The sequence below is a fragment of the Globicephala melas genome, chromosome 13 (assembly GCF_963455315.2).
Source record: "Globicephala melas chromosome 13, mGloMel1.2, whole genome shotgun sequence".
Taxonomy (NCBI): Eukaryota; Metazoa; Chordata; class Mammalia; order Artiodactyla; family Delphinidae; genus Globicephala; species Globicephala melas.
Genome location: NC_083326.1, coordinates 65,908,519 through 65,935,150, shown reverse-complemented (window position 1 = coordinate 65,935,150; position 26,632 = coordinate 65,908,519). Strand labels below are relative to the sequence as shown.

General features: G+C 41.8%; 1 protein-coding gene across 3 annotated transcripts in view; it reads right to left on the bottom strand.

The window, feature by feature from the left end:
• PISD (phosphatidylserine decarboxylase) overlaps positions 1–20,470 on the bottom strand; it is a 36,972-nt gene extending 16,502 nt beyond the window's left edge. Inside the window, exons 1-3 of one of the 3 annotated variants that reach the window (XM_030860887.3) lie at positions 20,339–20,470; positions 13,962–14,041; positions 10,073–10,248 (exon numbers count right to left, since the gene is read on the bottom strand). In XM_030860887.3, the coding sequence (XP_030716747.1) occupies positions 10,073–10,248; positions 13,962–14,041; positions 20,339–20,403 (321 nt within the window). In that variant the 5' untranslated portion in view covers positions 20,404–20,470. Of the gene's footprint in view, positions 1–10,072; positions 10,249–13,961; positions 14,042–20,338 lie in introns of those variants that run through there. The other 2 variants (XM_030860891.3, XM_030860890.3) reach the window with 2 other exon arrangements.
• Positions 20,471–26,632: the final 6,162 nt, after the last annotated feature.

Genomic DNA, 26,632 nt, shown 5'->3' with positions numbered 1-26,632 from the left:
GGAAAACTGCACATCCCCATGAATGAAGTCAGATACTTAACCTTACACGATATAAAAAAACAACTCAAAATGGATCAAAGACCTAAACATAAGACTTAAAACTATAAAATTCTTAGAGGAAAACAGGAGAAAATCATGACACTGGATTCAGAAATGATTTCTTAGATATGACACCAGAAACACAGGAAATAAAAGTATAAATAGATAAATTGGACTTCATCAAAAGATATGATCAAGAGAGTAAAAAGATAAGCCATAGAATAGGAGAAAAATATTTGCAAATACATATACCAGATAAGGGTCTAGTATCCAGAAAAATAAAGAACTCCTGCAACTCAGCAACGAAAAACCACACAATTCAAAAATGGACAAAGGGGGACTTCCCTGGTGGTGCAGTGGTTAAGAATCCACCTGCCGGGACTTCCCTGGTGGTACAGTGGTTAGGACTCCATGCTCCCAATGCAGGGGGCCTGGGTTCGATCCCTGGCCGGGGAACTGGATCCCACATGCGTGCCGCAACTAAAACCCGGTGCAACCAAATAAAAAAAAAAAAAAAAAAAAAAGAATCCACCTGCCAATACAGGGGACATGGGTTCAAGCCCTGGTCTGGGAAGATCTCACGCACCACAGAGCAACAAAGCCCATGCACCACAACTACTGAACCTGTGCTCTTGAGCCCGTGCTCTGCAGCAAGAGAAGCCACCGTAATGAGAAGCTCGCGCACCACAACAAAGAGTAGCCCCCGCTCGCCGCAACTAGAGAAAGCCCGCGTGCAGCAACGAAGACCCAACGCAGCCATAAATAAATAAATATTTTTTAAAATGGACTAAGGGCTTGAATAGACGTTTCTCCAAAGATATATAAATAGCCAATAAGCATGTGAAAGGATGCTCAACATTACTAGTCATTAGGAAATGAAAATCCAAACCTCAATGAGATACAATTTCACACCCATTAGGATGGCTATTATAAAAAAATTAAAAGGTGGATTAGAGACCTAAATGTAAGACCAGACACTATAAAACTCCTAGAGGAAAACATAGGAAGAACACTCTTTGACATAAATCACAGCAAGATCTTTTTTGATCCACCTCCTAGAGTAATGGAAATAAAAACAAAAATAAACAAATGGGACCTAATGAAACTTAAAAGCTTTTGCACAGCAAAGGAAACTATAAACAAGACGAAAAGACAACCCTCAGAATGGGAGAAAATATTTGCAAATGAATCAACGGACAAAGGATTAATCTCCAAAATATATAAACAGCTCATGCAGCTCAATATTAAAAAAACAAACAACCCAATCCAAAAATGGGCAGAAGACCTAAATAGACATTTCTCCAAAGAAGACATACAGATGGCCAAGAAGCACATGAAAACCTGCTCAACATCACTAATTATCAGAGAAATGAAAATCAAAAATTACAATGAGGGGCTTCCCTGGTGGCGTAGTGGTTGGGAGTCCACCTGCCAGTGCAGGGGACACGGGTTCGTGCCCTGGTCCAGGAGGATCCCACATGCCGCGGAGCGGCTGGGCCCGTGAGCCATGGCCACTGAGCCTGTGCGTCCAGAGCCTGTGCTTCGCAACGAGAGAGGCCACAACAGTGAGAGGCCCGCATACCGCAAAAAAAAAAAAAAAAATTACAATGAGGTATCACTTCACACAAGTTAGAATGGGCATCATCAGAAAATCTACAAACAACAAATGCTGGAGAGGGTGTGGAGAAAAAGGAACCCTCTTGCACTGTTGGTGGGAATGTAAATTGATACAGCCACTATGGAGAACAGTATGGAGGTTCCTTAAAAAACTAAAAATAGAATTACCATATGATCCAGCAATCCCATTCTTGGGCATATACCCAGAGAAAACCATAATTCAAAAAGACACATGCACCCCAATGTTCATTGCAGCACTATTTACAACAGCTAGGTCATGAAAGCAACCTAAATGCCCATTGACAGACGAATGGATAAAGAAGATGTGGTACATACATACAATGGAATATTACTCAGCCATAAAAAGGAATGAAATTGGGTCATTTGTTGAGACGTGGATGGATCTAGAGACTGTCGTACAGAGTGAAGTAAGTCAGAAAGAGAAAAACAAATATCGTATATTAATGCATGTATGTGGAACCTAGAAAAATGGTACAGATGAACCGGTTTGCAGAGCAAAAGTTGAGACACAGACATAGAGAACAAACATATGGACACCAAGGGGGGAAAGCGGCGGGCAGGGTGGGGATGGTGGTGTGATGAATTGGGCGATTGGGACTGACATGTATACACTGATGTGTATAAAATTGATGACTAATAAGAACCTGCTGTATAAAAAAATAAATAAAATTCAAAAATTTTTTTAAAAAAAGGTGTTGGTGAGGATGTGGAGAAAGTGGAATCCTCATACAATGCGAATTGGAATATAAAATGGTACAGCCACTGTGGAAAAGTTTGGCAGTTCCTCAAAAAGTTAAACATAGATTGACCATATGATCCAGAAACTCCACTCCTAGTTATACACCCAAAAGAACTGAAAGCAAAGACTCAAGCAGATATTTGTACACCAATGCTCACAGAAGCACTATTCCAACAGCCAAAGTGGAAACAACCCACTATCTATCAATAGATGATAAACAAAACATGGCCCATCCATAAAATGGAATACTATTCAGCCTTAAAAAGGAAAGAAACTCTGAAACATGCTTTAAACATGGATGAATCTTGAAAATCTGGTAAGTGAAATAATAAGCCAGACACCAAAAGACAAATGTATGATTCCACTAATATGAAGAACCTAGAACAGTCTTCACAGAGACAGAGTAGAACAGTGCTTAAGGGGGTTGGGTGGGAGGTAGACTAGGGAATATTATTTAAAAGGTACAAAGCTTCTGTTTGAGATGATGAAAAAGTTCTAGGAACGGATAGTGGTAATGGTTGCAAAACAATATGATGGGGCTTCACTGGTGGCGTAGTGGTTAAGAATCTGCCTGCCAATGCAGGCGACACGGGTTCGGGCCCTGGTCCGGGAAGATCCCACATGCCGCAGAGCAACTAAGACCGTATGCCACAACTACTGAGCCTGTGTTCTAGAGCTCATGAGCCACAACTACTGAAGCCCGTGCACCTAGAGCCCGTGCTCTGCAACAAGAGAAGCCACCTCAACAAGAAGCCTGCGCACCACAACAAAAGAGTACCCCTGCTGCCGCAACTAGAGAAAGCCCGCGTGCAGCAATAAAGACCCAACGCAGCCAAAAATACAATGCAGGGAACATGGGTTCCATCGCTGGTCCAGGAAGATCCCACATGCCGTGGAGCAACTAAGCCCGTATGCCACAACTACTGAGCCTGAGCTCTAGAGCACACAAGCCACAACTACTGAGCCCGTGCACCACAACTACTGAGCCCGTGCACCACAACTACTGAAGCCTGCACACCTAGAGCCTGTGCTCCGCAACAAAAGAAGCCACCGCAATGAGAAGCCCACGCACTGCAACGAAGAGTAGCCCCCACTCACCGCAACTAGAGAAAGCCCGCGCACAGCAACGAAGACCCAATGCAGCCAAAAATAAATAAATAAATTTATTTTTTGAAAAAAAGAAAAAGAAATAGACCCCAAAATGACAGAAGATGATGAAAAGGAGAAAAGGACTTTGAGACAGCTAAATAAACAAGTACAATATGGTCAAAGATTTACGGGAAAATATGATCATAATGAGAGAAATGGAAGACATAAAAAAGAACAACTTGAAACTTCCAAAATGAAAACCAGAATGTCTTCAATGAAAATTTCTACAAAAAGCTACTAGAATAAGTGAATCTAATAAGATTACAGAAATTTTCATATATTGCTAATGGGAATACAAAATGGTAAAACAACTATTAATACTTTCAAAACAGTTTGGTGGTTTCTTATAAATACACAGTTACCTATGAATAGTAATTGTACCTTTAGGTATTTACACAAAAGAAATGAAAACAAATGTCTACACAAAGACTTAAACACAAATATTCATATAGACTTTATACATAATAGTCAAAAGATGCAAACAACCCAAATGTCCACCAACAGATGAAGGGTTAAAAATAATATGTGGGGCTTCCTTGGTGGCACAGTGGTTAAAAATCCTCCTGCCAATGCAGGGGACACGAGTTCGAGCCCTGGTCCGGGAAGATCCCACATGCTGCAGAACAACTAAGCCCGTGCACCACAACTACTGAGCCTGCACTCTAGAGCCCGAGAGCCACAACTACTGAGCCCTCGTGCCATAACTACTGAAGCCCACGTGCCTAGAGCCTGTGCTCCACAAGAAGAGAAAACACTGCAACGAGAAGCCCGCGCACCACAATGAAGAGAAGCCCCCGCTCACGCAACTAGAGAAAGCCCGTGCACAGCAACGAAGACCCAACACAACCAAAAATAAATAAGTAAAATTAAAAAAAAAAACTGTGGCATATCCACCCAATGAAATACTATTCAGCAATAAAGAGGAATGAATTTCAACATTATGGTCAGCGAAATAAACCACACAGAACAGAGTACATTCCATTTAAATAAAATTTCTTAAAAGAAAAATCTCATCTATAGTGATAGGAAGCAGATCAGTGATTGCCTGGAACCATGGGTGGATACTGACTGCAAAGGGATACATATTTTATATCTCCAGTGTGGTTGTGATTACACAAGTCTATATATTTATTAAAACCAATGAATTATATGCTTAAAAAGGGTTTTATTGCATGTAAACAATACCTCAGTAAAGTCGACTTAGAAATTGAATCAGGGCTTCCCTGGTGGCACAACGGTTAAGAATCCACCTGCCAATGCAGGGGACATGGGTTTGAGCCCTGGTCAGGGAAGATCCCACATGCCGCAGAGCAACTAATCCTGTGTGCCACAGCTACTGAGTCTGTGCTCTAGACCCCGCGAGCCACAACTACTGAAGCCCGTGCCTAAAGCCTGTGTTCTGCAACAAGAGAAGTCACCACAATGAGAAGCCGGCACACCAGAACGAAGAGTAGTCCCTGCTCTCTGCAACTAGAGAAAGCCCACGCTCAGCAACGAAGACTCATTGCAGCAAAGAATAAATAAATTTTTTTTAAAAAAAGAAATTAAATCACCACAGTAGCATTATTTACAGTAGCCAAGACGTGGAAACAACTTAAGTGTCCATCAAGTGATGAATGAATAAAGAAGTTATGGTGTATATATTTACAATGGAGTATTAATCAGCCATAAAAAATAAGGAAATTCTACCATTTGCGACAACATGGATGGACCTTAAAGGCATTATGCTAAGTGGAATGACTCAGACAGAAAAAGACAAATACCATATGATCTCACTTATATGTGGAATCTTACAAAAAACAAAACAAAAAATCCCACCAAACTCAGAAAAACAGATTAGACTGAGGAGGAGGGGGAGCGGGGAATTAGAGGAAGGTGGCCAAAAGGTACAAACTTCCAGATATAAGAGAAATAAGTACTAGGGATGTAATGTACAATATGATGACTATAGTTACCACTGCTGTATTGACATACAGGAAAATTAAGAGAGTTAATCCTAAGAGTTCTCATCACAAGGAGAAACTTTTTTTTTTCCTTTTTTCTTTTCTTCTTTATATTCTTTTTATTGTATCTATATAAGATGATGGATATTAGCTGAACCTACTGTGGTAATCATTTCACAATGTATCAAGCTATCATGCTGTACACCTTAAACATATACAGTGATATATATCAATTGTTTCTCAATGAAATTGGAAAAAAATTAAATCAACTTTCAATAAATATGTAAGTATGGAGGGACTTTCTGGAAGATACACAAGAAACGTTAAAAATTCTTGCTTGGGGCTTCCCTGGTGGCGCAGTGGTTAAGAATCCGCCTGCCAATGCAAGGGACACACGTTCGAGCCCTGGTCTGGGAAGATCCCACATGCTGCGGAGCAACTAAGCCCATGCGCCACAACTACTGCGCCTGCGCTCTAGAGCCCGTGAACCACAACTACCGAGCCTGCGTGCTGCAACTACTGAAGCCCACATGCCTAGAGCCCATGCTCCGCAACAAGAGAAGCCACCGCAATGAGAAGTCTGCACACCACAACGAAGAGTAGCCCCCGCTTGCTGCAACTAGAGAAAGACCGCCCACAGCAATGAAAACACAACACAGCCAAAAATAAAATAAACAAATAAATTTAAAAAAAAACATGAAAAACTCTTGCTTGCTTCTGGAGAGCAGGAATGGGATTAGCAGACGGGGTGGAGAGTGGAAGGCTCATTTTTATGTAATCCCTTCTTTACTATTTGAATTTTCACATGATCATATTTTATTTAAAATTTTTAAACTATCTTACTAAAAATAAAAATTAATTTAACAGTACATACTCCTAAACAGAGCCAAAAGCTTAGAAGGGTGATGTTCACCAAAATGTTAACTGGTTTCCTGTGGGTTGTAGGATTACAGGTCATCAACTCTTTTCATCTTCATATTTTGCAACACTTCCTTATTTTTTGTAGATGAACACATCTTTATAAGTAGATAAAGGACAAAGCTATTTCCACATTGGGGAAAGTGATGCCATATATATATAGAGAGAAAGAGTGGAGCTACTGGAACCTGGATGCTCCTGAAAGCTTCCAGAGACTCCACTCTCCTTAACAGGTTACTTTGTTGCTAGTTACAGAATTCCCTTTAATCCCACAGCAGCAAACACGTAGGTTTCATTTCTACTCAGCAGATTGCATGAACTTTTTTTTTTTAATTTTATAAATTTATTGATTGATTGATTGCTGCATTGGGTCTTCTTTGCTGCGCGCAGGCTTTCTCTAGTTGTGGCGAGCAGGGGCTACTCTTCGTCACAGTGCGCAGGTTTCTCATTGCAGTGGCTTCTCTTGTTGTAGAGCACAGGCTCTAGGCGCACAGGCTTCAGTAGTTGTGGCACGCGGGCTCAGTAGTTGTGGCTTGCGGGCTCTAGAGCGCAGGCTCAGTAGCTGTGGCGCACGGGCTTAGTTGCTCCGTGGCATGTGGGATTTTCCCGGACCAGGGCTCAAACCCGTGTCCCCTGCATTGGCAGGCGGATTCTTAACCACTTTGCCACCAGGGAAGTCCCTGCATGAACTTTTTTTTTCCTCTTTTCTACCATAAAAACAACATGAATCTTAGATCAGGCAAAAATCTTAGAAACATTTTCTTAAATGTGTAAAAACAGAAGCCCCAAGGTGACACAACTCACCCAAGGCCTCGCAGTTGCTGCTGCCCAGATCTCAAGTCTCCTGACACCCTGTCCCTCCCTCCTTACTGCTCCTACGTGAGCGCTGCACCCACCCCAGCCCAGAGGACAGCCTGCAGGGAGTGAGGCAGCATAGATTTTGGAGTTATGGTTTCCTCTAAACTGTTACCAAAAAGAGGAAATTCAAAAAAAAAAAGAGGAAATTCTATTTACGTGAAGGAAAGATGTGAGCATGAATTCTTCAGGAGTGCTGTGCTGGGGGCTGGGCGGGGGGGCGGTGGATAATGTGAATGCTCGTCACATTATCGCAGACAACAACTGTTCAAGTCAGGCCACTCAAATTCACCTCCCATTTTAAACAGTCAGCCCCAGAGAATGGAGGTACCTCAAATACACAGCAAGCCCTCCCTCCATCTCTCACTGCCACCGTCCAGCTCCTATACTAAGAGCACCTTCTATGAGCAACATGGTATTTATTGTTCCAAGAGTACGGCATTTGGCATCGATAGACCTCTGTTCTGGAACCTATTCTGCCACCAACTAGTCTTTCCATTTGTAAAATAGCTCTAACACCTGCCCTTCCTACCTCAGTGAACTGTTGTAACTAAAAGGGTTCAGAAAAACTGCGAGGTGCTGTTCAACATAAGGTACTACAACCATGCTCTTGAGAGTTTTGATACAGAGGGAAGACCAGAGGGTTCTCTGCAACAAGAGAAATTCACAAGCTAGGAAAGGACAAAGGCTTCCTGCTGGCACTCTGACCAAGAGGGGCTAATAGGAAGGCTTCATGTGTGGGGATGGCTATACAGCCCATGTCTGTCTCCTGGAAACCCAGAAAACACTATTTGGTAAGAAAAAATCACCCAGTCACCTCAACTGTGCCACTGACCCCAGAGGCCATCTCAGCAGTAACTTCCAACCTGTCTTCTTTCTTAGCTCTGGAGATGCCAGACTTGACTTCAGGGATAGGAAGGGATTATATTCCAGCAAAATCGCCACCAGAAATTTTCACCTGCCACATACTAATGGAGCCCTGAAGGGACCCTTACAGCTCATCTGCCCATGATTCCTAAATCTGACTTATGAGAATCACCCGCAGGGCCTTGTAAGAACAAAGATCTTGAGCCTTGCCCAAAGTTTCTAAATCTCTAGAGTGAGCTGAGACCAAAGAGTCCATATCATTAAAGCTCCCCAAACAATTCTGAGGATCAGCCAGACTGGGGTACTCTCTCATTTTTCATATGAGGTGTCAGTGATTAGGTAGAGCCGGGGGTGGGACTAAGATCCAGCCCCCATCTGCCCATTCAAGAACTGCCCCCCAAACCTGCCCCTCCCCCCCAAACCTGCTGCCTCTCCTGAAATCTTACAGCATCTACTCTGAGCCCAGACCATTTCCCCTTCATAAATGAAATGTTGCCCAACTTGCAAACCCAGGAGGCATCTTATTCCACCGAAAGAACAGGACCTAACTTAAGCCCAGTTCTTTACCAACAGGGGCTTCAGACTTCTCACTGTACTAGGCCACTCTGCTCCTGTGTCCTGTCACTGTCCAGAGCCTAGAACTTAGAAGCTAATCAACCCTGTCCTCTTTACAAATAATCGTTTTTCAGGTATTGACTCATATATGGCAGTAATCCCAATTATACAAACAGTGGATGCTATGAAAAACTACTGACATTAGTCTTTTATGAATGAGGAAGTAGCAAATTTCTTCCAAATGTAGATTCTCTTGGGATACCTTTGAAATGAGTGGGAATTTCCTGAAAGCAGGTGGGCATGTTACCAGGTGGGTCAGCCTGACAGATGCCTGGGGTCAGAGCGAAGCCAGCTTGGGTTTAACACTGGAGTGGGGTCATGAATCACAGTCTTAACAAGTACTTTACTAGTTTGAAGGAGAAGGATATGTTTACAGAGGAAACAACCAATGTTATGGGAAACAGTGTTCAGCATACTTAAAAAGTATGACTCACATACTATACAATTCTGTAAAAAAGGACTCTGTAATATACAACCAAAAAACAGAAAACTTGGCAAGTGACGTGTCCAAGTCCACACAGCTACTAGGAGCATGGTTAGAACCTGCCTTCAGGACTGGGACCCTGGCTGCTGGGTGCAGCTGAGCTGGATTACTGATATGGCGCAGCTCATGGGGAAATCCAAATGCATCATCCCAAATACCATCGTCTCTGCTTTCACCCCCTCTGTTGCCCAAGCTATCAGGGTCTACTGATTTCAGATATTTCACTTGTTAAATTATGGGTAAAAAGAAAGCAATTTTTAAACTTACACCTTTATATTCAATTTCAGTATTTACTGAATGTCTGCTCTGAGTCAGATATCCTGGGCCTCAGGAAGCACAGATGAGTAAGACAGTTCATTACGTATCACACAAGGTACAACGACACCGAAGGCCGCCCCAACTGCACGGCCCAATTGCGGGGAGAGCATTTTGAGCAGTAACGATAAAGGAATTTGATGATTTCAGTCTGGTCTCTGGTGAGAACTTATCCACATCACAAAAGTCCAACCCTTCCAGCTCATCCTCAGACTTGAGAAGGCGTGAACTGTCAGGACGCCAGCCTGAGTATAAGGCACGAGCTCTGAATATTTCAACAGCAGGAAATTTCCACTCGGAGGCCTTGGGGAGACCAGGGGTGGATCTGGAGACAGAGGGAAGCCGGACATGATGCCCAAGGTATAACTTCTGTAATAGCCCCAAAACCACTGGAGATGTGAGCTCCAAGAAAGCACATTTCACTTTTTCAAACAGTTTAACTTTGGAGCAATTTACAAAGTGACAGGCAGTTGTGCTCCATGAGAACCCAAGGTGGTTCCATCCTGTTACCTCCCAGTGACCAGCAAGTTTGGGCGGGATCTCCAAGCCCAGCTTCTCCCATTCTCGTTCCTGGTACTTCTCATACTGCCGGTAACCTGCGTACCCGCCACCCGTCGCGACCAAAAAGAGCAGGGGGCGCAGCAGGGACAAGGTTCGGGCAGGGGCAGTGTGGACTTTTCTGGCATCTGTAACAAAAAGCAGGAAAATTTTGAGCCTGAGAAAAGGGACGGGTATGAGTCACGCAAACACAGCACCAACAAGAGGGCTGGGAAAAGCCCTCAGCAAAGCTGACTGGACCCGGAAGGGATCTGACAGGGAGGTGCAGCCCTGAGTCACTGAAAAGACCCTGCTGCCTCCAAATTCTATCTAGTAAGGTACAAGCTTCTTTCCTGTGACACTACAGTGCACCCCAAATGCCACCATAATTACAGAATTTAAGATGAAAACATTGAATTGCAAAGAGGTCAAGAAACGAATCCAGGTTGCCCCGCTGGATACCAACAGGGCCAGGAACCATTTCTCACGCAGGCTCTCTGATTTTACTTTTACGATCCAGGCCCAGTTCTGACTGGACAGTAGTATTCTCCCAAATGCAAAATCTCGTAAGCTCTAACAATTCAACGATAAAAGATAAATAGTCCAATTTTAAAACGTACTAAGAATTTGAATAGATATTTCTCCAAAGAAGATATATGAGTGGCCAGTAAGCATATGTAAAGATGCTCAACATCTGTTATGGTTGAATTATGTCCCCCTAAAATTCATATGCTTAAGTCCTAACCCTTAGCACCTCAGAATGTGACCTTACTTGGATAAAAGGTCTCTACAGAGGTAATCAAGTTAAAATAAGGTCAGCACAGTGGGCCCTAATCCAATATGACTAGTGTGCTTATAAAAAGAGAAAATTTTGGGGCTTCCCTGGTAGTCCAGTGGATAAGAATCTGTCTTACAATACAGGGGACACCAGTTCGATCCCTGGTTGGGGAACTAAAATCCCACATGCCACAGGGCAACTAAGCCCACGCACCACAACTACTGAGCCCACGCGCCACAACTAGAGAGGAGCATGTGCACGCACAGCAACAAAGCAAAGAGCCCATGCGCCGCAATGAAGGATCCTGCATGCTGCAACTAAGACCCGACGCAGCCAGAAAACAAATAAGTAAATAAATTTTTAAAAAATAAATTAAAAAATAAAAAGAGAAAATTTGGAGACAGACACGCACACAGGGAGAATGCTATCTGAAGACGAAGGCAGGGATCGGGGTGATGCTTCTATAATACAAGCCAAAAAAGCCAAATATTGCCAGCAATCCATCAGAAGCTAGACAAGAGGCTCTCCCTCACACCCCTCAGAAGGAAGCAGCCCTATGACACCTTGATCTTGGACCTCTCGTCTCCAGAACTATGGGAGAATAAATTTCTACCGTTTAAGCCACTCAGTTTGTGGTACTCTGTTCCAGTAGCCCTAGCAAACCAATACATCATTAGTAATCAGGGAAATGCACATCAAAACCATGATGAGATACAACTTCACACCCACTAGGATGGTTTTATCAAAAAGACAGATAATTGTTGGTAAGGATGTGGAGAAACTGGAACACGCATACACTGCTGATGGGATTGTAAAATGGGGCTTCAGTTCTTCAAAATGTTAAACATAAAATTACCACATGACCTAGCAATTCAGCTCTTAGGGAAGTGAAACATACATCTACACAAAAATTTGTCATGCATGCTCCACAGCAGCATTATTCATAATAGCCAAAAAGTGAAAATAACCCAAATGTCCATCAACTGACAAATGAATAAAAAAGTAGTATACCAATACAATGGAATATTGATAATAAAAAAGGAAAAAAGGAATGAAGTAATGACACATGCTACACATGAACCTTGAATACATTATGTAAAAGAAGTCAGCCACAAAAGGCTGCATATTGTATGATTCCACTTATTTGAAGTGTCTGGTATAGGAAACATACTAGAGAGACATAAAGTAGGTTAGTGGGTGCCAGGGACTAGGGGTAGGGAGAAATGGGGAGTGACAGTTTAATGGATCAAGTGCTACTATTGTGGGGGGGGCGAGGAGGGAATGAAAATATTCTAAAATTAGGTAGTGCTAATGGTTGTACAACTCTGTAAGTATTAAAAAAAAACACTGAATTGCGTACTTAAAAGGGTGAACTTTATGGTATGAAAATTGTATCTCAAAGTTATTGTTAAAACAAAATCTCAAGAGCTGACTTCTCAGTAGCCTGCACAAAACCTTCATCCTGTCCTTGGCTTCCAATGGAAGGAAATCATCCTGCCCATTTGTCCCTGTCCCTCCACCACCTTTTGGTTGTTGCTGTTTCTTTTTCTTTCTTTCTTTCTTTTTTTTGGCCGTGCCGAGAGGCTTGTGGAATTTTAGTTCCCCAACCAGGGATTGAACCTGGGTCCTCAGCAGTGAGAGCGTGGAGTCCTGACCACTGGACCGTCAGGGAATTTCCTGCTGTTTCTTTTTTTATTTTTTTATTTTTTATTTATTTATTTATTTTTGCAGTACACAGGCCTCTCACTGTTGTGGCCTCTTCCGTTGCGGAGCACAGGCTCCGGACGCACAGGCTCAGCAGCCATGGCTCACGGGCCCAGCCGCTCCGCGGCATGTGGGATCTTCCCGGACCAGGGCACGAACCCGTGTCCCCTGCATCGGCAGGCGGACTCTCAACCACTGCGCCACCAGGGAAGCCCTGTTTCTTTTTTTTAAATGAACAAGTATAGATGTCATTAATCTCCTCCATTTTCTGATTACTCCTAATGAACCCTTACTACTTAACAACTAAATATTCTACCTCTGACCAGAAAATCTTGTCAAAAAGCAAGAAACATTTTTTTTCCCTCTCTGAAATATTTGATGATGAGAGAACTGTTGTACACTCCCTACCTGCACTGAACCAGCACCCTAGGCTGACTGGTCACACTCTCCTGCATGCTTCTGCTACACTGGACCTTTCTTCAACCATAGGTCTTTCTCTTACCTTCCACGGGCTTACTTTACTCCTCCAACAGGAAGTAGTAAGCAGAGGGTGCCCTCCACTCCTGACCGCCTCTCTGCTGCATTTGTCACTTTAAAAAAGCACAGCTTTTCTGCAGATCCAAGATTCTGGCTTGATTTCTGAGGCTCCCCCTGAACCCTTCAAGTGATTCCTGTGTTCCAGCCTGCAAGTCCTAATTAAATAAGTAACACCCAGATGTGCCCCTATTAACTACCTTAATAAGCCTTTTGTTTTTATTCTCATTAACCATCTCATTTTATTCCCAAGGTATGATTACTGGACAGTCAAAAATAGCCTCCAGTATGATAGAATAAAAAGGATTTTTAGTTAATAAAGACAATATACATTTTTGTACAGGTTCAAATAGCTGCTTACAAGATCCAAAAAGTTCATAATCCAGTGCTGATGAGGGTGTGGGGAACTGATGTACTCATGAGCACATCCTGCTCAGAGGAGTGTAAACTGGGACAACCTTCTCTGAAGAGTAATTTGGCTTAAATACCAAATTATATAATACATAAACCTTTTGATCCAGTAATTCTAAGTCTACAAATTTATCCTGAGGATGCACAAAAATATGTTAGTACAGAACTGTCTGTAATAGGAAAAGACTAGGAGCAACTTAAATGTCCAACACCAAACAGTACAGTCATGCGACGGAATACTACACAGCCAGTAAGAACAATCAGATAACAGCAGATAATGCTTCAGTGGTACCTACACGCCAGGTACTCTAAGCACTTTGCAAGCACAATTCCATCTGATTCTAACAACAACCCTATGAAATATGTGCTGTGTTTATCCCAATTTACTGACAAACTGAAGCAGAGAGGCCAGCATTGCCTCTAATTGCTACTTACTTGTGGAAAAGGTTCTGAGAGGCAGCTTCCTTAAGGACTGAAGGAAATGGCTCAGGGCAATGTCTTCACAGTGACGGCGCCTACAATCAAGCAAAAATGAAGCATTAAATATTTTTTTAATTAAAAAGAAATTAGTGGATCAACTTCTAAAATTTGAATATAGTCTATAGATTCAATAATAGTATTGTGTCTGTGTTAATTTCCTGGCTTTGACCGTTGTACTGTGGTTTTCATAAGAAAACGTCCTTATACAAAAAGGGCTCAAATATTTAAAGGTAAAGGGGCATCAAGTGTTTCAGAAAAAAATATATACCAACACACACTCACAAAGAGAAAAAAAGGGAGAGAGAATGATAAAGCAAATATAGTTGATATTTGGGGAATCAGAGGACAGGGTATTTGGGAATACTCTGTACTATTTTTATAACTTCTCTGTAAGTCTAAAATTTTTTCACACACAAAGCTGCTCTTTTCTTAATTAAGTGTAAGAGCATAATAAGAAGTAAACCCGGCACTTACACAAAGCCATACGTTTCCTCACCACAAACAAAGAGCTATACACAGCCTTGTAGCCTCTAACCCCTACTCATTAAAGAACCTAATAAAGTGGTTGAAATTTTAAACTTTTTTTTTTTTTTTTTTTTTGGCTGCGCCGCAGCTTGCAGGATCGAACCCATGGTACCTGCAGCAGGAAGTGTGGAGTCCTACTAATCACTGGACCACCAGTGAATTCCCTAAAATTTTAAACTTTAAATGTTTGCCCTGGAAAAGAAATGACACAAACCAGGCTGAACTATTCTAATCTACTTTGAGTTTGGAAGGCTCAACTGGTTTGGAATTTTTAAATTAATATTTGTGGCTACTTTGCCACAAAAGCTACTTTCAAAGAGTGAAGAGGGTTTTCAGGCATTCTGAGAAAAAAATGACTACTTTCATGGCTTCAAGCTCTAAGAAAATATTATTTCCGATTCTTTGTTTCTCTTCGTTTCCTCTTCACCCAGGGAAACTGGACATATACCCAGTGGCAATAAGTGACTTGGCCAGCAAGGAAAGCATGAATGAATTTTTAGTGAACTGGCTCTCTCCTTAATCAAAAAGCAAACACCCCACCTTCAATTCAAATAGCACTTAAGTTCCCCCAAATATTGGCCTGAAATCTAAAGTAAAGAAACTATGTCCTTGTCAGTGTTTTTTTTTCCCTTGAAGCCCTTTATGAGAGAAGCAGAAATTTACTCTATAAATGTCTAAACTGCTATTTCTGTGGAGAACAGAACTGCATTTATGACTTTCATACAATGATATTGACATTCATGGATAGTCAGTAGTTATGTCTCACACAGACATCCTGTAGATTTTATCAGATTTAAACACCTTCGTTTTTTCACATGAAATTTCCTTGACTTAACAACACTCTCACAGCATGGTGGTAACATGACGACTCTGATTCTCCTACAGGCAAGCAAGGTCTGTATGGAGAACAAGGCTGGGACCATGACAATCACCACCCTCTCAGAGGCCAGGTGGATGGACAGTTATTAACACAAAGGAGGGTGTGTTGCAGTATCTGAATGTTCTTTCAGCAGTGAACAATGCTCATCTCTTAGACTGGGCACTCCCACTGCAAAAGCTAAGCGCCTAAAACCCTGCCTTCCAAACGGAATAAGAACAAGAAGTGTAAAATCTGACTAAAGGCTGTATTGTTGTGTTGTGCACACTGCTACATTGTGTGTTCCAGAATTGCTGCTGAACCCCCTAACTGAAAGAACGTTTGCAGACTGTTGAAAAAGGCTTTTTTTGTGGGGAAGGGGGTGTGGGCTGGGGGAGGTACAAGTGGGAGATAATCATTTATCCACTGTAACCCAATGCACGGCACTCAGGTGGCTGGTTTGCATACGGATCTTCCTGAGAGCAGAGTCTTGGTCTCTTGTCCACTGCTGTAGCCCCAGCTCCTGGAACAAGTGCCTGGCAAACGCCCCAGTTGCATCAGCTTGTCTTTCATTCCTGGATCATTCCTATCCTCATATAAATGTTGTACTTTCTCCAATCTTACAGAAACACTGTCCACCCCACTGCAGGCTCTTTAAAAGAGCAATGTTCCCTGTCATCACTTCCTCCCCTCCCCCCCTCTCTTAATCCCACTCAACCAGGCTTTTGTTCCCACCACCTCATCTCTTGTCAAGGTCACCAACTTCCACATTGTCAACCCCAACACATATTTCTTGGACCTCATGTTATGTGACTTCTCAGCAGCATCTGCCACTGGTGAGCCCTTCCTCCTTTTTTTCCCCCCACTGAGGTATAATTGACATGTAACATTATATTAGTTTCAGATGTACAACATTATTCCCTATTTGCATATATTGTGAAAGGATCACCACAATAAGTCTAGTTAACATCCCTCACCATACATATTTACAAAAACTTTTTTCTTATGATGAAAAAGATCTACTCTCTTAGCAACTTTTAAATATACAATACAGTATTGTTAACTGTAGTCACCATGCTGCACATTACATCCGCAGGACTTAGGTATTTTATAAGTTGTATCTTTTGACTTCATTCACTTTCTCCTTCTTGAAACACATTTAGCCTTTGGGACCCTGATCTTCCTACCTCTCCAGCCTCTCCCTAACTTCAAACAGCTGCCGTGCCCAGGGTTCAGACCTCTTCTCTGTCTGTGCTCTCCCTGAGACATGTTCACCCAGTCCTGCAGCTTTAAATAGCCAGATACTGAGGACTCCCTCGCTGCTCCTTCAAAGACCTCTGGACCATATTTCCACCTGGCTACCCAACATCCCCACTCTGAATCACCTCAAACTGAGTTTGTCCAGAACAGAATTCCTGACACTCCCTCACTCCTGTTCAACCTGCTCCACCCCCAGAGTTGTCCATCTGTGGCACAGACTAGCCAGATGGTTATTAAATCCACTTCCTCTACCCAACAGACTACATTTCCCAGCCTCCCTTGCAATAGGGTGTGGCCACATGAGTTCTAACCACTGTAAGAACCATTCAGGCTTCCCAGGCTGTCCCGTTTCAGCCTGTTTGATGCAAACATGCAGACCTTTGGAAGCCATGTGTTAAAGATGTCAGGAGATGGGTCCTCAAATCACTGCTGTCCTGCAGATCAGGAGCACCCACTGGGACTTTACATGATTGAGACCAACACTTTTACTGTGTTAAATCACTGAGATGCTGGAGTTTACCTGTTACCACAGCAACACTGCTATAATTAATATACCATCTCAGAAAAAAGGCACCACCATTCACCCAACTGCACAAGTCGAAACCCTAGGGACTCCTTTTGTAAGTCCTTTCTTTCTCACTATCCACATTCAATCCAGTGACAAGGCATGAAGTCTCTACCTTCAAAATATACCCGTATCTGCCTACTTCTCTGCCACCACTCTCACTCTGGCCTGAGCCACCAGATCTATCACTGCACTGAAGGACTGCACTAGCCTGTTCTCCCTGCTTGGCTTCTGTGTCCCATTCACCACAGAACAGCCAGAGTGACCTTTTCAAAACAGAAAATAAGACGAGACCCTATGTAAGTGGTCCTCCCTGAACCCTCAGACCTCCTGCTGCTTCCCTTCTCACTCACCTGCCCCCATTCCTTGCACACTCATGCCTCTGCATTTGCTGTTTGCTCTGCTGGGCATACCCCTCCAGCTGGCTCAGTCCCTCCTCATTCAGTTCTCTGCTCAAATGCTTCCTCCTGGTTGGTTTCTCCTCACCACAAGCCCAAAAGTTGTCCCTCTGGAGCGTTCTCTAACCCCTTAATTACCTGCCTTTATTTTTCTTCGTAACACTTCTCACTACCCGAAATGAACAGATTTTATATATATTCACTCATTTGTTTACTGTCTGTACCCCTCAAATGCAGGGGTTTGTCTGTCTTCCCCCTGGACCTCAATCTCAGCAGTGAGATTAAGCTTCAGAGAAATGAACGGCTGGCTAGGTTCAATCACATGAACCATCTACATGGTGAACTCACATGGGCCTCCTGCAAGAGGGCAATTAAAGCCCAGGATTAAGCACTCAAGTCTGATTGTGCGGCTCAAATCTCCATCCTGCCACTTATTAATTAGCTGTGTGACCTTAAGGCATTTCTTAACTAATCTTAAGCCTCAGTTTCTCCACCTGTAAAAACAGGACCTACCTCGTTAGGAATAAATGAGACAATCACATAAAACCTTAAGCCCAGGCCCTGGCACCTAGTTACATATTACTATTATTAAAAGTAACAGAGTTGATATTCAGCTGGCACACACTGGGATGGCCATATTAACTGTCTGTGACCACTCTGAATGGTTTGTGTCCACACTGTCATAGTTTTAAATTATTTTTAACATCACCCCTGGTGGTAACACTAACTATAGTCCTTGTGTCTCTCCTGCTTTTTAGAACTGTGAAAGTTCTGAAAATGAACGGGCAGGCCTCTTGAAGGCCTCATTCCACGTTCTATCTCATATTATTTAGTAATGTTTCCTTGCTCTGCTACTAAACTGTAAAGTTCTTTAAACATGAGGCCTATATCTTTTAATTCCTCTCTCTTCCCCTGCTCTCCCTCCCCCTCCCGATCCCTGGCACTGCAGTTGGCAGTGGTAGGAATGTCATAAGTATTCCTGAAGGAAAGTCTTGCACAAGCAACCACTCCTTGGGCACTATGTCCATACTTGCCTGAACCTAAGAATCATCCAGGACACGTGTAAAGAACACAGCTGCCGGGGCCCCAACCTACATCTACTGAACCTGAATTTGGCAGTATTGGGGGATATACCTGAGACTCTCTTTTTCTGCTAAACACCCACCCCATTTTTTCATCAAACAAATTTGGGAAACATGGCCCTAAATTATCACCCATAATTGCCTTCTTTTGGTTCTCTCACCTGTCACCTATCACCCAGGTACTGAAAAACTTCCCTGCAATATGAGGTTTTCAAACATATGTCTCACAGACACTGCTTTACTTAAAGATCATGGAAATGTTCTCTTTTGGGGTTTTTCTGCATCTAAATATAGTTCCCACCTGGATATGTAATACCTTTGAAAACTGAGTTCTTATTGTACCCAAATCCTCACCCTCCTTAAATTGCACCTAAATCCCGTCTTATCTACCTACACTGGTACTAAAGTTATGACTCTTTTTCCCTTTCCCTTTTTAAATGATAATGAGTGAAGTACATCCTCCTCACCATCGTTAAACAAAAACAAAAAAAAGAAAAAATTTTAGGAGGGTCATTTTTTAGTCTTTCCAACTTATGACACAACTTATGACACATTTTAGATGATTTCACTACTGACTCATAAACAGCACACCTGGTAACAATATTAAAACCACAGAGACTCTCCTGTCCAAGTCCTAACAGTTACCATCACATTGCAGAGCCCCCTCCTGAGAAAGTTACACCATTTCTGAGTAGTTAATAAGAGTGAAGCTTCCTGTTCAGGGCAATGACAGTTTCTGTTCCCTTTCAGTCCGAAACCAGTGTCCTTACTTCCCAAAATTACAGCGCAAGCTTTGGTCAACGCTGACAAAATGAAGGTTGCCTGAAACACAAAAGTACTGTGTGTCTCTCAAACCTTAGCTCTTTGAAATGACACGGAACAGCAGACTCTGAGTCATAGCTACCAACATTTTAATCCATTTTCTGAGAGTCCAAATGTTCCCAAGCTGGTTCTTACATAAGCTATTTCGAATAATGAATGTCCTCACGGTGGGCAGCCTGAGGGAAAGGTCCTTGCCTGAGAGAGACAGAGGTATCCGGGTAGGGGTCCCGGCTCTGCTACTAACTGGCCGGGTGAAACTGAGTAAGTCCCTTCCTCTCTCATGGCCTCAATTTTGCTAACTCCAAAAAGAGGTTGATTTAGATGACCCCTCTAACAACCTAAGAGTTGGGAGTCACCAGGGTAACTAAGACCCCATTTCCATCATGGACGATTTTGAGATAACCGAGTCCAACCCTCTCGCTTCAAAGACCAAGAATCCGAAGTGAAAGCCGCCCGATTCCCAGACCAGTGCTCTTCCCACATCACGCCGCCCCTCCCAGCAACACGAATCCCTGAGAAAGAGGCGTCCAGCCCTGCCTCGGCTATAAGTGGCGGGCACACAGCCTATTTCACTGGTTGGGTCTTTTTGTTTATATCTTTGTTTTTTGTCCCTTGTGAAAAGGGCAAGGAGAGAGCGCTTAGGATAGACGCGGAACGCCCTACCCGGCGGCAGTCGCACCTGCTCGAGAGCTGCAGGTTAAGGTGAGTGCCTACGTCTCCACTCGAGCTCTGCTCAGGGCGAGCCCGCGACAGAGAAACGATTCCTCTCTCCAGACCCCAGTTTGGCTCGGGCCACCCCCCGGCAGGTCCCCAAGCAGCTGTACCTGCTCCGCCACGGCGCGACCCCGCGCAGCAACCTCAAACAACCCGGCCCCACGGACGCCGCCATCTTGTCCCCAGCTTCTCGGCGGGACACGCCCCCTTTTACACGCTGGTCGCACGCGCGTGACGTCACGAGCTCGAACTCACAGCGCCAATGAAGAACGCGGAGCGTGTGTGGGCGGAGCTATCTAAGCTCCTCCCCCGGCTGCTCCGGGTACCCTCTGCCTGACACTTCCGGCAGCTAATGGGCTAGGTCGGATAGGTGCAGCCGGTGGCGGTGCTTACAGTGCTAAACCTGGACCTGGGCACAGCGTTGCCAGTTCTCCTATTTCCTTCTGACGTGCGTTTCCGCATCTGCCTGGAAAATCTGATTTACTCAAGGTCCGAGAATGGATCAACTGAGCTAAATCGTTCATTTTACGGATGGGGAAACTGAGAGCGTCCACAACTCAGCTACCATTGACTTAGCGCTTCCTAAGTGCCAGGCTCTGTGCTGATGACTTAGCATGCATGGTGTCTCATTCTTACCTCCCATCGCTGTACTATCTGGGAGTCCAGAGACCAGAGGTCTTGGATCACCTAGAAGTGCAATTAGTCGTCGAACAAGGTGCCGGGTGTGATAGCGCGTGCTCCTGCAAAGATTCCTGATCTTCAGATTTAAGGAAAAATAGACTTTTCAGTAGTATAAGCTTTTTTTTTTTTTTTTTTTTTTTTTTAGTGGGCAGAGACTAGAGACCGGCAGCCAGCCCTGAGAATTATTCTCATTTTAAAGATAGAGAAAACAGAGCTCAGGAAAGTTAACCATTAGACCGCTCAAGGGCACACAGCTATAAAGGAGAAAAGCTAGAATTTGAACATACATCTCTGATTCCAAAACCCATGATCTAACATCCTTCCTTTTAAGCCCTTTGCCTACAATCTGGCTGAGTATGGGTCCCCAAACTGAAGGAATACAGCTCCTCTTTTTTCTCCCCTAAGCTGCTAATAGCACTTGTCTTCACCAAGCGTTTGACACAGGAGGAGGGGTATGTTGCCTGGTAACTGCAATTATTTCTACATGGTTATTTAAGCTCAACTAGGGCATAACGGGGCCCTACAGGGAGCCTAACAGGGAGCAGATTTCCTATTGGAGAGGAGACACTTCCCTCTATGGTTTTCAAAAGTCTGAAGAGGAGGAAAAAAAAAAGTATAGAATTGGTTTTACTATTCAATTGAGAGTAGTAACTCAAAACCAGGGGGAAGAAAAAAATGGGAGGGGGAGATTATTTCAAAATGAAACGCATTTGGGGAAACTGGATATTCACATGCAAAAGAATGAAGTGGACCCTTACTTTACACCATATACAAATATTAACTCAAAATGGATCAAAGACCTAAAGCTAAGAACTACAACTATAAAACTCTTAAAATATAAGGGAAATTTTCATGACATTGAATTCAGCAATGATTTCTTGGATATTACGCCGAAAGCACAGGCAACAACAAAATAAGATAAATTGTATTTCATCAAAGTTAAAAAGTTTTGTGCATCAAAGGACACTGTCAACAAAGTGAAAAGACAACCCTGAGAATGGGAGAAAATAGTCACAATATATCTGATAAGGGTCTGGTATCCAGAATATATAAATAATTCCTAAAATTCAACAAAAAAAAAATAACCGAATTCAAAAATAGGCAAAGGACTTGAACAGACATTTCTCAAAAAATAATATACAAATGACCAATAAAAGATGCTCAACATCACTAATCATTAGGGAAATGCACATCAAAAGCACAATGAGATATCAACTTCACACCCATTAGGATGGCTATTATCGAAAAAGGAAAATAACAAGTGACAAGTGTTGGCAAAGATGTGGAAAAATTGGAACACTTTTGCATTGCTGTAACAATGTAAAATGGCTGTGCAAAACAATTCGGTCATTCCTCAAAAAGTTAAACAGAATTATCATATGATCCAGCACCTAGGTATAATCTAAAAGAATGAAAGCGGGGACTCAAATAGAGACTTATACACCAATGTTCATAGCAACATTATTCACAATAGCCAGAAAGTGGTTCAATAGATGAATAAATAAAATGTGATATATCCATATAATAGAATATTATTCAGCTATAAAAGCATGTATGAAGTACTGTTACATGCTACAACAGGAATAAACTTTGAAAACATTATGGTAAGTAAAATTAGCCAGACACAAAAGGACACATATTGTTTAATTCCACTTATATGAAGTGCTTAGAATAGGCATATTGATAAACACAAAAATTAGAATAAAGGTTACCAGAGGCTGAGAGGACAGGGAAGAGGGATGGCTTCAGAGTCTCTGTTTGAGATGATGATTAAGTTCTGGAAATGGATAGTGTGATGGTTGTTTAACATGTGAATGTACTGAATGACACTGAATTATACATTAAGTTAAAAATGAATTAAAAGGTTAAAATGGTAAATTTTATTATATTTCAACACACACACACACAAAGCAGTTAATAACAAGTGTTGATGAGGATGTGGAGAAATCAGAATAATCTTTCTGTCCCTATTCTGCATTTTCATATGAATGGAATCATATAATATGTGGACTTTTGTAACTGGCTTCTTTCATTTAGCATAATATTTTCAGGGTTTGCCCATGTTGTAACATGTATCAGTACTTCATTCCTTTTCATGATTGAATAGTATTCCATTATATGGATAGACCACATTCCTTTATCCAGTCATAGCTATGGACATTTGAGTCATTTCCGCCTTTTAGCAATTATGAAAAATGCTGCTATAAACATTCATATACAGTTTATTGTATAGACATATAATTTCATTTCTCTTCTGTGTATACCTAGGAGTGGAATTGCTGGGTTGTATAGCTTAATTATTTGAGGAACTGACAGATGGTCTTCCAAAGTGGCTGCCCCATTTTACATTCCCACCAGTAGTGTATGAAGGTTCCAATTTCTCCACATCCTCACCAACACTTGTTATTTTCTCTCTTTTCAAAATGACTATCATTATATCCAATCTAATGGGTATGAAGTGGTGTTTCATTTTGGTTTTGATTTGTATTTCTCTGATAACTAATGCTGTTGAGAAATTTTTCATGTGCTTATTGGTCATTTGCATATCTTCCTTGTAGAAATATCTATTCAGATTCATTGCCTATTATTAAATTGGGTTATTTATCTTTTTATTATTGAGTTGTGTTCTTTATATATGCTAGATACAATTCCCTTATCATATATATGATTTGCAAGTATTTTCTCCCATCCTTTAGGTTGTCTTTTCATTTCTTGATGGTGTCCTTTGAAGCAAAAAGTTTTTAATTTTGATGAAATCTCATTTATTTTTTCCTTTGTTAATTGTGCTTTTGGTGTCATATCTAAGAATCCTTTGCCAAATCCAAGGTCATGAAGATTATACCACGTTTTCATCTAAGAGTTTTAAAGTTTAAAAAAGTTTTGTATATGGTGTGAGGTAAAGATCCAACTTCATCCTTTGCCTGTGGCTATCCAGTTGTCCATTGATTGATTTTCGTTTGTTAAATCAACCTGACATTGCTGGTTATTGTGTATTATCCTTTTTATCTATCACTGGATTCAATTTGCTAATATTCTGTTTAGGATTTTTGTATCTACTTTATGAGAGAGAATTGGACTATTACTTTCATCTCAAACTGATTCAGGTGTATGAAGTTAGGTTCATTTCACCATACACTTATCCAGTTATTCCACTACTATTGCTGAAAAGACTTTCCTTTCCCCATTGAATTGCATGGTGTCTTTGTCAAAATCAACTGAACATCCATGCATGGGTCTATTTCTGGGTTCCAAAGATTTCCATTTGTTCCATTGATCTATCTTAATTATGGCTGCTTTACTTATAAGTCTTGAAATCAGGTAGCATGGATTCTTCAACTTTGTTCTTCACTTTCAAGATTATTTTGGCTTTTATAAGTCCTTTGCATTTCCATAAAAAATTTAGAATCAGTTGGTCAATTTTAGCAAAATGCCTGGTGGGATTTTGATTGGGACTGTGTTGAAACGAGAGATCAATTTGAGGAGAACTGACATTTTAACAATATTGAGCCTCCCAATCCATGGACCTGATAAATCTCTCCATCTTTGACTGTTTACAACCAAAAATATGGTATGTAAATTAGTACTGGCATACTCATTTTATTGCACTTTGCTTTATTGTGCTTCACAGATATTGTGGTTTTTCACAAATTGAAGGTTTGTGGCAACCCTCTGTCTAGCAAATCTACTGGCACCATTTTCCCAAAAGCATTTGCTCACTTTGTGCCTCTGTGTCATATTTTGGTAATTCTCACACTGTTTCTAACTTTTTCATTATTATTATATTTGTTATGGTGATCTGTGATCAGTGTCCTGTGACGTTACTATTGCAAAAAGATTATGACTCGCTGAGGACTCAGATGATGGTTAGCACTTTTTAAAAATAAAATTTTAATTAAGGTGTGTATATTTTTAGATGTAATGATATTGCACACTTAATAGACTAACGTATAGCATAAACATAACTTTATATGCACTGGGAAACAAAAAAACATGTGCAACTCACTTTATTGCAATATTAGCTTTATTGCGGTGGTCTGGAACCCAATGCCCAATATCTCTGAGGTTTGCCTATACTTTTATTCATTCCTGGCCAATGCAAGCACCTTAGAACATTTAAATTCTATTTATTCTCTTCCAGCCTTTTGTGATGACATTGTTATACTTCATTCTATTAGATTTTGTTTTCATGAGGATGTACATAGCAGCTGTATTCGTAAGATGCCCAAACTGGAAACAACACAAATGTCCATCAGCGGGCGAGACTATGGATGAACAAATCATGGTGTGTTCATACAATGGAATGTGACTGTGCAACAAAATGAACAAACTCACATCCTCCTTGCAACAAACAAACTCACATCCTCCTTGCAACAAGGAGGATGAATCTCAAAAACATTACATTGAGCAAAATAAGTCAGACATCCATAGAGTAACATTGTCTGGTTGCAGTGCTATGAAATTTAAGAGCGGGCAAAACTATAATATTAGAGGGATAGAATTATGAATAGTTGCCTTCCTCAAGGCAGGAGTGATTAACTGGAAGGTGCCTGAGGGAACTTTCTGGGGCAATGGAAATATCTGGGTGGTGGTTACATGGGTGTACATTTGTCAGACCTCATCAAATAATAAATGTTAGTTCTGTGCATTCTCCAGTGGGTAAATTATACATCAAGAAAAAGAAAATATCTGGGAAAACCAAAACCAAAAACTACTGATTTACTTTTTTTTTCTTTTTCTTTTTTTTATTAGTTTGTTCCATGAAAACTTTTCCATTTTCTCTCTGACTTGTACTGCAGCCAAGCAAGTTTTGAAAAAACAGTTTTCTACTTTTGTTTTCCAGAGACCATTTCTGGAATGATCCTTTTAAAGCCCAGGCTCGATGTACAGTGAGGGACATGACCCTTTTCTTTCCAGCCCACCTACTGTCACACCAGGTCCTAGTTGTATTAAAAGGAGGAGGAAACAGTGCAGCTGCTTGAGATAGATTCCAGGGAATTTGCCATGGTCAGATGGAACCCTCTGCTCCAGACTCCCCTGGCTACCTCCCAGCAGCCCTTTGACATGCACTGGACTAGAGGCTTCCAGCTACTTCTGTGTTGACAATGGTCTTCTTTGGTCAAGGTAAGTATATGGATTTCATTGTGCTGACAGATTTTGTTTCATCTCATTTTTCCTTTAAGTCTTCTCATTTAGAAACACATTAGATTGGTGAGTCCCCTGGTAAAATCCTAGGGGGAGGAGTTTCCTGAGTACAAGTAGAGATGCTTATCCTCCAGAGTGAAGGTTGGCAAACTAGGTGTCACTGCCTGTTTTGTAAATAAAGTTTTATTGGAACACTGCCACACTCATTTGTTCATATATCACCTACAACTGATTTCCTGCTACAACCACAGAGATGAGTAGCTGCAAGAAAGATCATATGGCTTGCAAAGCCTGAAATATTTACTATCTGACCCTTCATAGAGAAAGCTGGCTCAACTGTGGTCTAGAGCACCCTCCCTGGGGGGCCTCTGTCCTGGCATCAGAGATAGGGGCCGGCCACAGCCTCACAAAAAAACATAAAGGACAGGGTTTGGATATAGTTTACCAAAAGGGAAAAGTATCTCCATAGGATGATTTATGCTCTTTGACCTTCAGTTACTACCAAGAATTCAGATTTGAATCAGAGGAACCTGGATCAGGTTAACTGTCCTGGTGGAGAAAGACACAGAGGGCTTTGGAGA